Source organism: Pomacea canaliculata, linkage group LG3, assembly GCF_003073045.1.
Source record: "Pomacea canaliculata isolate SZHN2017 linkage group LG3, ASM307304v1, whole genome shotgun sequence".
Taxonomy (NCBI): Eukaryota; Metazoa; Mollusca; class Gastropoda; order Architaenioglossa; family Ampullariidae; genus Pomacea; species Pomacea canaliculata.
The window spans coordinates 28,096,660-28,112,730 of NC_037592.1; the positions used below are offsets into that span (position 1 = coordinate 28,096,660).

A 16,071-nucleotide genomic window follows, 5' to 3' on the forward strand; every position below is an offset into this window, starting at 1 on the left:
AAACGAACTTCTGTCAAAACCTCCATAATTCGGCACAAAATAAACCGCTTCTTTTGGAAACCCGAAGTCAGAGAGTTGGACGTAAGCATGTTTTTACTCATGCAAAAGGTGGTAGAGGCATTCTCTGGTGGTCGTAGGGTATCGAGGTACACGGCTGCTGGTCTAGTTTTGGCTGCTACGAAAATTGAAAAGCGGGACGATATGCGATCTGGTGTGACTTCCTGCCACTTGACACCACGCAGACGGACAGACACCAGGGCCATCGGTTGTGAGCGCTAAACAGGAGAAGGAAGTAGAGCAGATTTCCATGAATGAAATCAGAGACCTCTCACGTTTCCGGCCATGCGTTTGTGGGCCTCAAAAACAAAATAAATAAGTTTGTACACATGCCATTGTACGCGGGAACTTGTGTTTGGATGCACACGCGTGCGTGTATGTGGGTGTGCGTGCGCGCGCGCGAACGTGCATGAGTATATGTACAGGTGAGTTCCCCGTCACTAATTTATGATGATTTAAATGCAAACTAATACAGATACAATATAAATAAGTTTTATCAGTATAATCTTGGTGCTTTAAACCGCATGGAAAATATGTACCTGACAGACGGCAGCATGCGCATCTCGAAAGACTGTCTACAGGCGTTGCTTAGGCAACATGTCGAGGCTGCATCACAAAGGTTGAAAAGTAAAGGGTGGTTATGATCGACAGAAGTGAAGTAACTCATCTCGAATAATAAACCTGTCCAGACTGCCAGGGGACCACAAACAACGATAGAGTGGTGGTGGGTTGCGGTGGTGTTGGTGTTGGAGGATGCAAAACGGTCAGATTTTGTCACATTTTAATGGGTTGTCCCTGTATTCGCCTATGTGATTTACAGCCGCTTGCAGACTGAATGTCATTGTGTTCGTCTGGTGCCTAAAATATCTGTAGCCAAAGGCTTGATGGCATTTGCATTCCCGTAGCTAATGTCTAGTTCCTGTTGTACCTCCGCTGGAGAGTGGTTGGGTGCATTGGGGGTAGGTGGGGTGGAGTGGGACGATTACAACCGGAAAGAGGGTGGAGTACAATTAAGTGAGGCGATCGTTTGCATACATCTACCTCCTCTTTTACCTTCGTGACATTTTGTCTTTTTTTTTCTTCCTCTTTTATATTTGTCACATTTTTCTTCTTTCTCTTTCTTCCCTTTCTGTATTTTCTCTTTCTTTCTTTCCCTCTTTTATTTTATTTTTTTTATTTTTTTCTTATTTTCTTTCGTTCTTGTTTTCATGTTTTGCTTTTCTCTCGTTATCTCTCTTTCTACTTTGCTCGTTTGTAGCATTATTTCTCTTAATTATTTTCCTTTCTTTCCACTCGTTCTCATTTCTTTACCCATTTCTCTCTGTTTCTGTTTTTTTTTTTTTTTCTTTCCTCATTTTTTTTCTAATTTCATTTTCTTTATTTTCTTTTCACTTCTTAACTTCAAGTGCGTACATATGTGGGTGGGCTCGCGCATGGTTGGATTGGGTGAGGCACAGTGGAGATGGAGGAGGCAGGATGAGACATGTCAGGAGCTTGTGCTTCACGCCTCAGGTCTCTGGTTTGTTGCTCAGCTAGGGAATCGACCCCGTGATCATCGGAGAGTAGCTTCGCCTAACCTCGCTTGGCCCCTCCGGCTAGTCAGCCGGTCTCTTTGTTCTCTCACCCGTAACCACGTTTGCCTCCATCTCACGTACTGTTTATTTGTAGCTGTTATCCGGTTCAGCATGCACTAGTCATTAGCTCAGAGGTAGTTTGCATTAGAGTAACATTGGTTTGATGATGTGTTGTTAAGTGTTGTACCACCTACACTGCGCTGTAAGCTCCGTTCATGGTGGTATCTGTACAAATTTGTCAGACATTGAGGGCACTCTGCTTGAATGAAGGTAGAAGGACACCGAAAAGACAAGAACGTAGGTGCAGTTAGATAAAGATTAATGACTACCACAAAATATTACAGGGGAGGAGTCATCTGCGTCCTGAGGATTTGTTTACCGCAGATGGCTCTCTATAAAATATGTCTTATGTGAAACTTTAAGCGATATGTAGAGAAAATATATATTCCGAAGGGTAAGAGGCCTACAAAAATTAAAGCTGCCACCCTGGGATTTAGAGTGTCTTATTTGCCGCGAGTGTGGAATGCGGAATGGTGTCATTAGAAAAAAACTAAGGAGGGGGTGCTTTAGTTAGTTTGTCGTGTGTAAAGTATCCTGTTCTGACACATACTTAGTCATACATAATTGTCATTCCACCTGATACAGCTATTTAATTCCTAGAATTTGTTTTATATACTTCACCTATTATCGTGCCATGAAGGAGACGCATAAAAATATACCCACGCGCATAATTTTGCCCGAGAACATGTCCTTACAGAACTATTAGCGAAATACTTCATAAATTCTTTCTGTGGTATCTTTAAAAAAAATTATACAGGCTTTCCAACTGGAATAGACATATTCTCACAGAACAACGTTGTTGGAGAATTCAGGAAATGGACAATTTCATCTTCGTTTCACTCTTATATCTCATTTGGTACCCAGTGGGTATATTTCTTTCCCCGTGTTAAGAAAGCCTAACACTTTGTCAATTTTGTCTTGAGCCTGAGGGACTAAGCACGTGGGATGGTCAGAGGTGTCGTAATTGTGTAACTGCCTCTCGTATGTCTACATTCTCCTATTAGCCTTTTACATTTGCTTGATAAATAACCTCTCACCTGTCTGTAGCAGCGCAAGGTCACGAGGCTAGGACCTAAAAACATGTGGCAGGTGAATTGTCGTGATAAGGCGTAACAAACAAAATTCTTTGAAAAGTTTCGCAGGGAAGAAGGGTAAAAAACCCTTCCCACCCGTCTTTGAAGTTTCCATGACATTGTGAAACTGGGTGCTGTTACCTCTCTGTGAGATTGCGAGTTTTAAACCCACCACGATACTATCAGTTGTGTGAATTGATTGTGAATACTGAAAACAGTTGCTGGAGAGTGTGATGTCTTCATCGTCCAGATAGTAAGATGGCCAGGGCGGGAGGTGTCAGGTAAGAACAATGGGTAGAGCTGGTACTGCAGATAGAGAAGGGTATGCGGGTATGAAACCATTGACACGTGACAAGCGAGATCATCAGTCATCGCACCACCCTGTCATCAACAGAGGACTCATGATGCTGGGTGGGGTATGAATTCATGAACAGGTATAGTGACTCACAGGTTATTTGGATTAGCAGTTGGAAAAGACACTAGCGGAACACCCTTAGATAACTAGCCAAACATGTCATTCTTTTGAGGTATGTGATTTGTTGTAAATATAGTTCTCGCTTGTTGTCAATAATTAGTATTCTTCGCACTAAAATGTGTTAAGTTGCTTACCAGGGACGTACGCTGGAGGTTCGAAGCTAATTTACTCTAATTGCTAATAAACAATTCAATGCTGTGTATTGGCATACACCTTGTGGTCGGCGTGGATGGCGGAGTAATCTAGCGGGTAATTAGCAAGAGGTAATAGCTTAATTACCAAACCGCCGTCCATCCTACGTGCTTAGTCCCTCACGACAGAATTGACAAAGTGTTAGTCATACCATCTCCCTTTAAGGTCACGAGCACAACCCATTCACATGCACACGGACGGGTGGCCTGTAGGCTGTTTACGCGCATGCGCTGGGGATTGGGGGTGGGAGTACATCGACGATTTTTCTTTTAAAGTCACTTTTGGGGAGTATTCCAGTGGGTTGTCGCAGGGATGAAGGCTCACTTTTTACAAGAGAAGCCGTGTTAAGTGTTTGGAAAGTATTTGGAAATTCGTCATGGAGGGAAAACGTCTGGCTTTATTTCATGAAGTGGTTGGAGATAAACCAACCGCTCCGGTTCGAATTTAGCACGTGAAAATTGCTAAAAATATTACGCTGGGCTTCATAGGAGTGATTTGAAACTGTTCGTTCCTGTAGATTGTGGCAGTTAGTTACTCATCCTTTTTTTACTTCAACCCGTTTGAGGATGTGTCATTCAGTGACCAACAATGTTCGTTCAACAATGCTGCGCAGACACAAGAGATGTGAGGGTGAAAGCGTGTGATACTGATGTGTAAATATTTACAGTTCTGTCTATATCCTTCTTCCTCTTAGTTCGACAGCATCCTCTACCGTTACTATAAATGATTCCCCAGAAATTCAGATTTCCTACGACTACGGAACTGAATGTTGTACTTGTACACCAAGGTGGGGAAAGTTGCAAACCTCATCCTAAGTGGCTCGCATCACCCGACCTTTCCTGGTGTTCCCTACTGTGATTGAGAACAGGAGTTTTGTGCTCGCTTCAGTTTAAAGGTCTAGTGGGGTTGCAATTTTTGGTCTAACCGTGATAAAGCTTAGCCGAAGATACCTCTCTCTAAATCCGGCTGATAATCCCTTCTGTTCTGGAGATACACGCCTATAAAGACCATGATCAGAAAGAGGTCCAGGTCTTGATGTTGGCACCCAAGTGCTCGTGATTAACACACAGTCCCAGCTGTCCCAGTGGCTGAGGCTTGACACAGTAGACATACCCAAGCATGGTCGTGACAGTGTTGTTGACCGTGTTCATGGTGATGCTTGTAGACGTCAGTCGAGAACAAAAAGGTTGTTTCTCCAGATTTTGCGAAATAGGATCTTGCTCTGAACTTTACCCACTCTTTGGGGAAAAACATTGCACACCACTAGTTCTTTAACTCTTTACTACCGCAAAAGGTGGGAGCGACGGGTGTTAAGAATGCAAATGCATGGGTGTATGGGTGAGCGGCTAGAAGCCATTGCGGGGGTATAGGGTATCAGTCATAGTGTGTGCAGTAGGGGCATGGAGCAACAAAGCCGAATTTTTTTTTTTAATAGGTCAGGGCTCTAATAGGTAGATAACTGATATTTTTACGACTAAGTGAATGTAATGTTTTAAATGTCTGGGCAACTCACAGCACTGTTGTGGTTTTTAATGCTTCCGGTATCAAATAACAATCTAATTGTCAAGTTTCAATTAGTATCGTTGAACCGTTAAAACTCATACTCGCGTGGAGAAATTAAACAGATCATCCGATGCCATTATTAAGTTTATATTTCATTAAAGTCTCTTATTCTTGGAAAAGTTGTCTTTCGCGACTACCCTAGGTTGTTTTTAGTGTCGTTAAATAATGTAACAGGATGTTTAGTGGCTGGCACGCATGCCGACCCTCCAACCCATACACGCACGTACGTACTCGCGCGCGCACACACACACACAGACAAAGAGCACAACACCACTAACCTATATCCTCTTCTAATGCCTTGTTGCTACACAGTCACCCAGAGAGACAAAAGCCGGGGACAGGAAGTCGGAGGGAGGGTAAAGTCAAAGGGAGGAGGGCGTGCACTCGACCTACGAGGCCGAACTTAGGAGACGAAGTAATGGTGTTCCGGGGCCGGGCTGCTCGAGGGCTTTGTATCTCCCGTCTATACAAACAAGAATCCATAAAATTTCACGATAAACAGACTTGACCATGTCCCGCTCTCTCTGCGCCTCAACAATGACAGTGTAGGAGAGACTGTACTGTAAACATCGACAGTGTAGGAGAGACCGTAAACAACTTATGACATATGACGACTGTAGACCACCTGAGCCACGGACCCTAGTGGTCCAACAACTTTGAGAGTGTAAGAGAGACTTGTCGTAAACAATGACAGTGTAGGAGAGAATGTAGCCTAATGATAAAAAAACAACAAAGAAAACAGCGCGCTTGAAGACGAATGTAGGTAAAAGGTAAAGGTCGTCCCCTAACCTTTTTCGTTCGTAGTTTTTGTTATGTGAGGGCGATGCCCGTACCTCCACTCATCACAGTATGGGGTCAGTAACCATTCCCATCAGCTGAGTCGTCTGGGAAGGGTGAGGCGGAAAAGAATTCGCTGCGTCACTCCGCTATCGAACTGACACGCCTGTATCACAGTGTTCGAACCCCTTGGGTACCCGCTTCCCCGAGTATGATTTGATGCCGGCGGGATACGAAGTCCTGCCTATTGAAGATTTAAAAGGCGGGGGTGGGTGTACCGTTGACAGAAAAGAATCGGGACGGAATTGGGCAGAATGCAACTCAAGTGTGAAAATGAAAGTCTCGTTTCATAATTCTATTAAATGTATTCGACATGTAAAACAATGCACACTAACATTATACTTACTAGGATTGGTGACGTTACAGAATGACGAGTGTGGAAAACGTTACCCTACCAGTCGCTCACGCTTCTTCTTTCACACACGCGTACAGATACGCTTGCCTAGATATGTTATTTTTCATTCCCTTCATTCATTCATTTTTTTTTTATTATTTTATTTTGCTGCATTCTAATTGTCAAATGTCGTGCACTCAGCTCCTTTTCCTGAGAGAATTTCGCTTTGGTGCCAATCCACAAAATTTTCAGGGATAGTGATTGCTGTTGGGACGAACCTTAGTTGGACATTTTCGTGAGTGCAGTTCATTGTTGCGCAACGGTGGTTCAATGGATGCGGTGGGTGAGGCATGTCAGGAGGGATAACTTGTGCTTGGGCTTGTCGGTTGCGGAACGGGCGATGATTATCGGTCTTTGAGAGACTGCAGTGCTATGCGCTAACATAGCACCAACATAATATGGCATCCGTGTCAGCCATGACAGTCCTCATTCTTTTGCTCACCATCTGTGAGAGAGAGAAAGATCGCCGGGTGAGGAAGAAAAAACGTTGCATCTCTGCACTTTTGGGAGTTTGAGAACCTTATTCGCGCTTCCTTCTAGATATTAATGACAGCCTTATGTATAGCTATTAGTCGAGTTCACCTCTTTAGATGAGTCGCCAGACTGGTGGGGCCACAGGAGACACCTCACCACAGTAAAATGGAAAGGTGGGGTAGGGCACGATACCCTGTCAAAGACTTCCAGCGCGAAACCGAGATAGCGGAAGAACTGCATGGCGAACATCAAGGAATGGACCAACCACTCCAAGAGATGTTCACTGATGTCCAAGAACGGTGCAGCTGGCATATCTTGGCCGCCTCTGTCTCACCCGGTCCCCTGACGACAGATACCAGCAGGTCAGCCCCACGGGTGGTTCGGCATGTGATATCAGTTAAGAGATAGATGATGATGGTAAGCTGAAGTCAGTATCCACAGTGAACTGAACAAGAAGGTAAATGTGCACAACATATAGTCAACATTACTACATGTATGGCTGATATTCTGTCATCGGCCAAGACAAACGGAAAAATCAAAAGAGCCGAGTGGTATAACTGGCTTTATATGTTGTGAAAAATAAATTTCGAAGTGTGTACCTTTTTCTTCATTACAAGAAAACAAAAGGAATGATTTCAAGGAAAGAATTTTTTTTTTTTGCCTCGATCATTTCTCTACTTGTGCCTAATTATTTTCAGAGATTTTCTTCGTGACAATCATTTGACAAAATTTCCTTGTTCCTTTTTCAAGGCCCCATTCGTCACACTTCTAAACACACGGAAAACAAAGAGTGAACGGGAAGCAAATACGTGGAAAAGGTGAGAGAGAGAGAGAGAAAAACAATATACAACAACAAAAGGGTTGCGAAGCCAGGTCAACAGCATCCTGTATAAGTAGAAGCTACCATACGTGTAGCTGTTAGACTCGACTACATGGCACAAGTGGTTATTATACTCGCAAAAACCGTCGTCTTGGCTTTAAAATGTTGTTTTAGGGTAAGTGAGCGGCCTGCCACTATGGCTGTGAACTATTCTCAGTAACCTCACGAGTGGAGCAGTATGATTATTATCGTCTATAAAAAGGCAAACTTTATTAATACACCTCAACACTCTTTCTCTGTGCGCTGGTGTTGACAAACTTGCTCACACATCAGTCCCACACTTTCCTATCCCCTATCTTTACACCTAAGCCCCATTTCTAGTGTGCAGACCACCCTAGTTGCAGATAGACCTGGCTGTCACGTGCGCCCTCAGTCATCGGTGTCCAGCGCCATAACAAGTGCATCCAGCGTGACAAGAACGTGTGGGCGCTGCTTACACCTTCACAGGGACAATGCACCTTTTCCACTCAGTCCCCACCCCTTCTGTCGGGCCTGGCAATAACATATTGCTGTCTTGAAACTCGACATCACCGACTCTAATCCTCTGATGTTGTCTCATAAACATCCGTAAATAAAAATATACGACATAAATCGCAGGAGGTTAGCTCCTCTTTACAGCCGTGGGCCCAGGTACAGCAGCCCCCCTCTTTCTCTCGTGAGGCCTGGAGTGCACACACACAATATACCATTTGGCAACTAACCCTAAAATCGTAGAATTAGAGTAAATTCGAAGATTTTTCGGAGACACTATTCACAAATACTTATTCACACACGGACACACCCCAAACATAAAATCTGCCGCGCCTACACACACCCTCCCCACTCTCCGTTCACGAACTAATATCCCTGGACTGCTGGCAGACGATTTTTTCCAGTTAACTGCTAAAACAAGGCATTAGACTACATAGCTTCCGGTTTATTCACATTTTTGTTTAGGCTCGCCGAGACTAACAGTGGATCACTTCGCAAGAATAAGCGTTGGTCTTGGCAGACAGACAGCATCCACCTTTACACGTCCATGCTTCGTTGCATTTTTTGAAAAGACAAACTAATGTCCTCCCCACCTCGCACGTACTCGTGCATCATACACCCAAACAAAAAGAAAGGTTTATTGTGCATATTCGAAATTGTGACCATTATTATTGGTGCAGCACGCTCACAAGCTAACCAGGAAATATTCCTAACTGTGCATGCGCAGGCCTGCGGTAAAGTTTATCGACATGGATACTTTTCTGAGCTTGACTGCAGGTGTGTAAACCATCAAGCATGACAAAGGAGATGGAGTGCCGGGCTTCAGTTCGCGCCACAGACAGTCTCCAGAGATAGAGCACAAAACATCCCCCAGTTCCAATTCCCTCTTTAATCTGTCCACCTCCTCTGCAAACAATCCGCGCTATTGATGGAAGTGACGGCATTGAGCATCTACACCAATGATACGGGAGGTCAGGTCATGATTTCACGTAGTAGCAGGACTTTTTAGTGTATGGACTATGGTGTCCCTGGTGGTACACAGCTGGGAGTGGGGGAGCGAATTTGTTTTACGCCGAACCAGCAACTAAGGCTATATCACGGAAAGGCAGCTAGCCCTGTAAACAGATGCCACATGCAGAGAAAAAAACATCTTGCCCGAGACGAGAAGTTGAACCCAGGACATCCAACCCCCACTGTAATGGTGACTGGCTCTACAACCACCGGACCGCCCTGATAAAGCTCGAGGATGTGACGATAGTGATGACAATTGTGCGATGAAGGCCGGGGTAGTTTTTTTTTTAAGCCTTAAGTTTCGGCAATAGTGGATATATTGTCTGATCGAGGTAAATGCGGTTTTGCTTCAAATAAAGTCTCAGGTTTGACCTGAAAAGAGAACCGGGCAGTCAACCGTGAAGGGGAACAAGTCCGAGCTTGTCACAGTCCAGCTATCTTTCTTCAGCAGCTAACGATCGACGGTCATCGCGTACACACACATTCGTTTTGCTTCTTTCTATCCTACGAGGACGAGGGCGATAACGTCACTGGACAGGCCCAGAACATGTTGCTCCCGACACTATTTTTGTGCCAACCAGATGTGGCATTAGTGCTGTGCTAGGTTTCCATATTATTACGCTTTATATGTATTATATATGAAGTTTAATTGTTGTCATTCAACAGTGCGACTTAACTAGTTCAACTGCAAAAACTGGTATAACTCTGCATGATCAGTGCTTAAGGGCTTCCTAAAGAGAACATCTTTTACAAATTGACTGTGTTTCTTTCATATTCAGATTACTCTTTTTAGTTCCAAACCTTTTTTGTGTACATATACAACCTTTTCTTGTGCAAGTAGTTCAAACCTTTAATGTCCTTGCAAGCTGGTGCATGAACTCAAGTTGTAAATGTTGGAAAGCTGGAAGCATATAAAAATCAAGCATATCTATACATTTAAGCCGAATTCCCTTCCCAGATAAATAATATCAATGTTCGACAAACTATTTTATGAAGGAAAGTAGATTATCTGTTTATGAATTTCTGTTTGAAAATCAAAGCTGCCTTTTCAATATTGGGTCAGATATCAGTCTTTAACATCTTATACAAAATTCCTTTACCATAATTTCCCTGGGTTCTGTGTCACAGGTAAAAAGCATGCCTCCAGATGAACAGTTCTCCAATGAATATAAGGTAAGCAACTGACTGCTGGTAGTTTGTGTTTCTTAGTATTTAGTAGTTTGACACAGCCATGCCTTTTTCAGTGTTGCTACCACCATTTATTCACATTATTCAGCATTTATTCCCACTATTCACTAACTTGTTTAAACAGTTTGGTGCTGGAAAAGGGTGCTATCTGAATGGATACAATATTTGCTCTGTGTTGACCTGCTTGTCATGCAAGCTATAGGGTAGCTTGGGACATGGTGCAAAAAAATAAAAACCCATGATAACATTGCATATTTTGAGTGCTCTTGCTCACGCTAGTCACTTGTATGTGCAAGTGTGTATGTGCACGTGTGCATGCCTGCCTAAGTGCGTGTGTGTGTGTGCACACACATTCAAGTGTGTGAGTTCTGGTGTGTTTGCATGTGCTAGTGCAACTCAGAGACCATAGGATAAGGGGCAGAATATTAATGGATTTGCCTAGATTCCCAAGGCTACAGCTAATGAGAGAGCAGGTACCATAAATTAAGTAGGTACCTATATTGCAGGTCTGCCCTTTCCCATGCATCACAATGTGTGTCAGAAGAATGGAAGATAATTATTCATTTAGATTTGAGGAAATGATTTCTTGTTTGAAAAAGAAATCGTTTTAAAGAGAAATTACACCTTAATGCATTCACCTCTACCACACCATAGAAGTCTATAGTTCTCATAGGTGACAGCATACAAATACACAGATAGCAATAGAACATAAGTATTTGCCTGTTACATGATTGTTCATGCAATTAAGCATTTTAAAGACTACCTTCCAAATTGCTTGTAAAAATAAATCCTGTAATCATAATTAGGGATGAGGAGAGAAGAGAGGTTTTTATTTTAATTTTGTTCTCTAACTGATCTCACATCTATACAGTGGGACATAGTGAAGACAAAGATACAGTTGATTGCCACAAGCAAGATTGTCATGTTGACGTCTGGTAACTGGGAAAGTCTCAAAGACCTGCGGAATGTCTACACAGACCATGTCTTCAACCTGCCATCAGCTGTATGTTGCTAACTTTTCTTTCATGCAGTGTTTTCTTTTGACTTTCTTGTTAAACAGAGCTTCGCCAGTCATGCAATCGATGTCTTTTACAATTTTCAAAATACGTTTTTGTTATGCATCAGATAAGGATCAGATTAAATTGAGGAAGCTTTCTTCAGAAGGAAAATCACAAATTTGGGACAGTATAACTCATAACTGGCAGCCTCTATAAGAGCCATTGTCCATGAATAAAATCGAGGGAATACTGGTTGAGAAATCCAGATAAATTAACATTTATTTTGGGGACAGGAGGAATCTTTTTAGTTAAAATGAACATACACAGTACTGTGCATCTGCATATTTATCGCTTACTTCATTCACCCGCAGGCAGACCTAATAATTTAATAATATAAAGGGCATTTTATGCATTGATTACATGTGTTATGTTCCCTATATTTCCACTGAACAAATTAAAGCAGTTGACTTTTTTCACAAAATGTAAAATATAGCAAAAATAAAGTAAGCTGATTTTTTAGAACTTGTGTGATTTGTGTTAAGGGAGCAGACAGGTGGAGCAATGATCTCTTCTTTGGACTCCAAAGACTAAATAGCCTTAACCATTCCTTGATCCAGCTTTGTACAAAAATTCCAGAAAAGTGAGTAAAATCAAGGTTTATTTTCCTTTAAATGAGGTTGGCTGGTATAGTCGTCTCTTTTCTCTCTCTTTCTCTCTTGAATTTTTATCCCTGTCTGCTTGCAGAAGATGTTGATGTAACATGCACTTTCCATCATGTAGGTTTATTTAATATGGTTTTTTTTTTTTCGTTGGTGGGACATCAAAAAAGTTGTATAGAATGCTTGTTTTGCTTCAGTGTGGATGCATGCAACTTTCTGAGTCATGAAAGATATTCTGCTTTTGTGACCAGAACCTCTTCTTTGTATTTTTCATCAGTCATTTGCTGTCTCCATAGGTTTCCAGTAAATGATATCATGCTGGAACCATTGCTAGAGGGTTTGACAATACAGCAAGCCATTGAACAGAAGCGTCTTTTCATCTGTGACCTCAAAATTTTGGAAGGTCTTTATGTTCGGCCAGACTTTGTGGTGAGCATTGCCTTTACCTTTCATTTTGTTGGCAGATTTGTAGTGTATGTAGAATATTCTGGAGCAGAGAATATTTTACCGACCGATTTATAATCCATTCTGGAGTATTTTATTGCAGGCAAAAAAATCTTTTTTTTTAACTTTGTTTTTGCTCTCTTTTTTGCCCCATTTTTTTGCTTTTTTTTAATTTTTATTTTTTTTTTGTGAGGGGTGTATATTTGCTTTTAAATTAGTCATACAATATTTAGAAACTATGAAATAAAAATGAAGTTGTAAGTACCAGTTTTTTCTTCAGCACATTCTAATCTTGAAAATTTCATCAAACCCTAATGAATTTAAGGGTTTTGTTTCTGAAAGTAAAGTAGTGTCGCCATAACAGACTTTTTTAAAAGTAAATGTACTTGAACAATTGCTAATAATTAATATAATTCACATTTTAATTATGTATATGATTACAAAAACATAAAAACATAATAAAGCAGACCAATTAATGACTTTGATCTATTGTATTGTGTGTTGTTTGTACTAAAAGGTAAAAATCTACAGTTTTTCAATTCATTTTTTATGGTTTTGCAAAAAAAGGAGTCGCATATTTATCTTCTCTACCATCTGAAAGTTGCATACTAAACAATCTATTTTTATAGGAAGAAAGACTTGCAATTGTTAACAGTATGCACAAATTAATCAGGAACAATATATATATATGACCTGGGCTGTAGCACTCCCACATCAGCTACCACGACTAGTTACTGGGAATGAAGCTGCCCCATCAGACCATCCCTGTCGCTCACTGCATGTTATCATTCAGAGTGGAAGAACACGTAGGCTGGGGCCTGTGAGACAGATGACAAGTATGGAGGAAATTGGTGTCAGGATTCACAATTGCACTAGCACCAGTAGCAGTCTGCAGCCAAACCCACCGCAAGCACTTTGTTGTTTATCAGCGGTTTTTCCCCCCCATCACAGAGGTCTTTGTCATGTTTGCACTCTGGAGCTTGTGTGTCTGTCACTTGCCTCCAGCATAATTTGTTCTCATGTTCCTGCATATTAAGTTGCATATGTTTTGTATCACAATGAGTAAGGATCTGGTTTTCAGACAGTGAAAGGAGGACAGGTGCTGGATAGCTGGCTAGTTAAATGTATAGCACTCTTTGCTCACACTTGAAAACTCTGCTAAATACTAAATAAGATCCTGTTAGTTTCGTCCGAAACCTTTCATTTACTTCCCCATCTCCTACCCATCCAAACAAAAAATCCTCCAAATGGCAAATAAATTATTTAAGCACCCCAGCAGCAAGAAACATCAGTTTTTCATACATCCACCATGACATTCTTGATACTTAACATCTTCTGGCCATTAAATTTTGACTATGGAAAGCGTAATTGCAAATTGAGCCTCAAAAATAACTGATAGCATATAGTATTCAGTACGGTGAAGATGACTGTCTTTGATCAAACATCGTAAAGAATTATCTATTGCAGGCATGTCAAACTGAGGTCCCCAAGGGCCACATTTGTGTTCTCATGAGGGCTGCACACCTGTACAGCATCCTCTGTGCATACTGCAGGTGTGCTTGCAAAGGCCATATGTTTGACATGTCTGATCTATGGCACTAATATGCTATCATCAAACACAATAATGGCTTTTTTTGATGCAATTACTACACTTGGTACTTGTTATGTCTTAGAACTATCCTGAATGGAAAGGTACAACAATTTTTTCAGAGTCAATATATTTTTGATGAAGGTAGAGAATGGGTGGTCTGTTACAGCTCTGTGCACCAATGGCCCTGTTCTTTGTGGATAGTGAAAAGCAGCTACGGCCACTTGCAATCCAGCTGTTCCAGGAACCAGGACCTGATAACCCAGTAAGTCTTTCTGTAAATTTGAACAGTGTAATTTATAGTACATTTTCTTGATCATCACATATATTTGAATCTGTACCTAATGACTGAATGATTAGATCTGATACAAGACATTTTTTTGCAATGTTCTTTGACAGCCATTATGGACTGCATTGTCTGAAAATAATTATTTTTGTTTTCATTTATTTTTTCAGATTTTTCTTCCAACTGATCATTCACTCACATGGGCTTTGGTCAAGATGTGGTACAACAGTGCAGATGCTGCTTATCACCAGTCATTGACACACCTTGGTCAGTCACATATGTGTGTACACAAGCATGAGTGTATCGTTACATATTGTCACACACACTCACTGTCATTCTCACACACAGATATGCACAAACACGCTCTCTCTCTTTTTCTCTTTGTCTACATATTTACATTCATATTCTCTGAAGATTGTAAAATGATCCAGTCTTACCAGAGGTAGGAAATAAAGCTTATATTCCTTGTCAATGTTGCAGAAGAGTTCACTGAGTAAAGCAACAGCTTTTATTGCTTTCAGGCTTTACACATCTCCTTATGGAAGGCGTAGTCGTGGCAACGCACCGGCAGTTGTCCCAATCTCATCCCATTTTTAAGCTCTTGGCGCCACACTTTTTGTACCTCATTGCTATCAACTCGTGAGCATTTGAATTTTTTTATCTGACTGTTTTGCATCTGTGTAGAGTTGCATGTGTGCAGTGCTGGTTGTGATGGTTATGTGGTTGTCCATCTTTGGTGTGTCTATCTCAGCAGCTTTTCTTTGTGACATGCTGGTTGAATCCTATCTATATTGCTTATCAGTAATACTAGATATTCAATATCTTTTGTTCTCATGTATAGGCAGCAGAGTATATAGAGTCTTTAAACACTGTAGAATTTGTTTCATGCAATTTGAACCATATTCTTTTGACTTTGATCATAGCCTATAATATAATTTGTCCAGTCAACTTCAAAGATTTTGTCCTTCCTTTAGCAGTTGATCTCATATTTGCTTTCTAGGCTTGTAACTGCTGGCTGACCTCTGTAAAAAAAAAAAAAAATGTTGTATAGTGATTTTAGATATTTCTTGTTTGATTTGGCAGGTTTGTTGTGTGATTTGACTTGTAGTTCACTTATGTGTATATACCCTGATGATCTCAACAGCTCAAGAAAACCGCTGTTTAAAAATTGAGAGCCTAAAACCCTGCACATATTATTTTTCTTGTTTCTCTAATTCCTTTATATGGAATTGTTATACACCATGGAATTGCAGACTTTTTTAATTAGAGAAGTGAACAGTGTTTGGGGTTTTTTCCCTTCTCTCATTTTTTAATTCCTTACTTGGTTAGATCCATATTGTCCCCATCCACAGTCATTTGTTTATGAGTTAAGTGTAATTAGCTATAAACTTTGACCCTGACTTGAAGGATATCCCTCTTGTGAGAAAATTATTGCTTTTGCCATTAAGAATTGCTTGATCGTATTACTTTCAGAACAAAATGGTTTGCCACTTAGAAAATAAAGATTTTTTTGTATGCATAATATATGGTAGCCCACAGTAGGAGTCAGGATCACCACTGTGACAAATGAGTTGACAAAGGGGAGATAAGGAGGTCAGTCACAGCAGGGGGAACAGCAGGGTTTTTTTTTATTGTAATTATCCTCCAGGGCATTTGCATTCTGAACTACCTGTGGTGCACCGGGGGATTGGAATGGACTCTGAGCAAACACTAATAACATTAAGCAGCCAGTATTATACTAGCCTGGATGCTGATTATGTCACAAGAGACCTGATAATTATAGTGTGCACGTTCCAGGGACAGCTGATTGCTGGGCACCAAAGCACTGAACATGCCTGAGGGTGACT

At 41.2% G+C, this 16,071-nt stretch overlaps 1 protein-coding gene across 1 annotated transcript in view; it reads left to right on the forward strand.

The window, feature by feature from the left end:
* The window catches only part of LOC112558951 (arachidonate 5-lipoxygenase-like), a 28,914-nt gene that overhangs the window by 6,637 nt on the left and 6,206 nt on the right, over positions 1-16,071 (forward strand). The window contains 7 exon segments of the mRNA XM_025229721.1: positions 10,190-10,234; positions 11,121-11,249; positions 11,790-11,887; positions 12,203-12,335; positions 14,108-14,203; positions 14,395-14,491; positions 14,746-14,863. Of these exon segments, the coding sequence (XP_025085506.1) occupies positions 10,190-10,234; positions 11,121-11,249; positions 11,790-11,887; positions 12,203-12,335; positions 14,108-14,203; positions 14,395-14,491; positions 14,746-14,863 (716 nt within the window).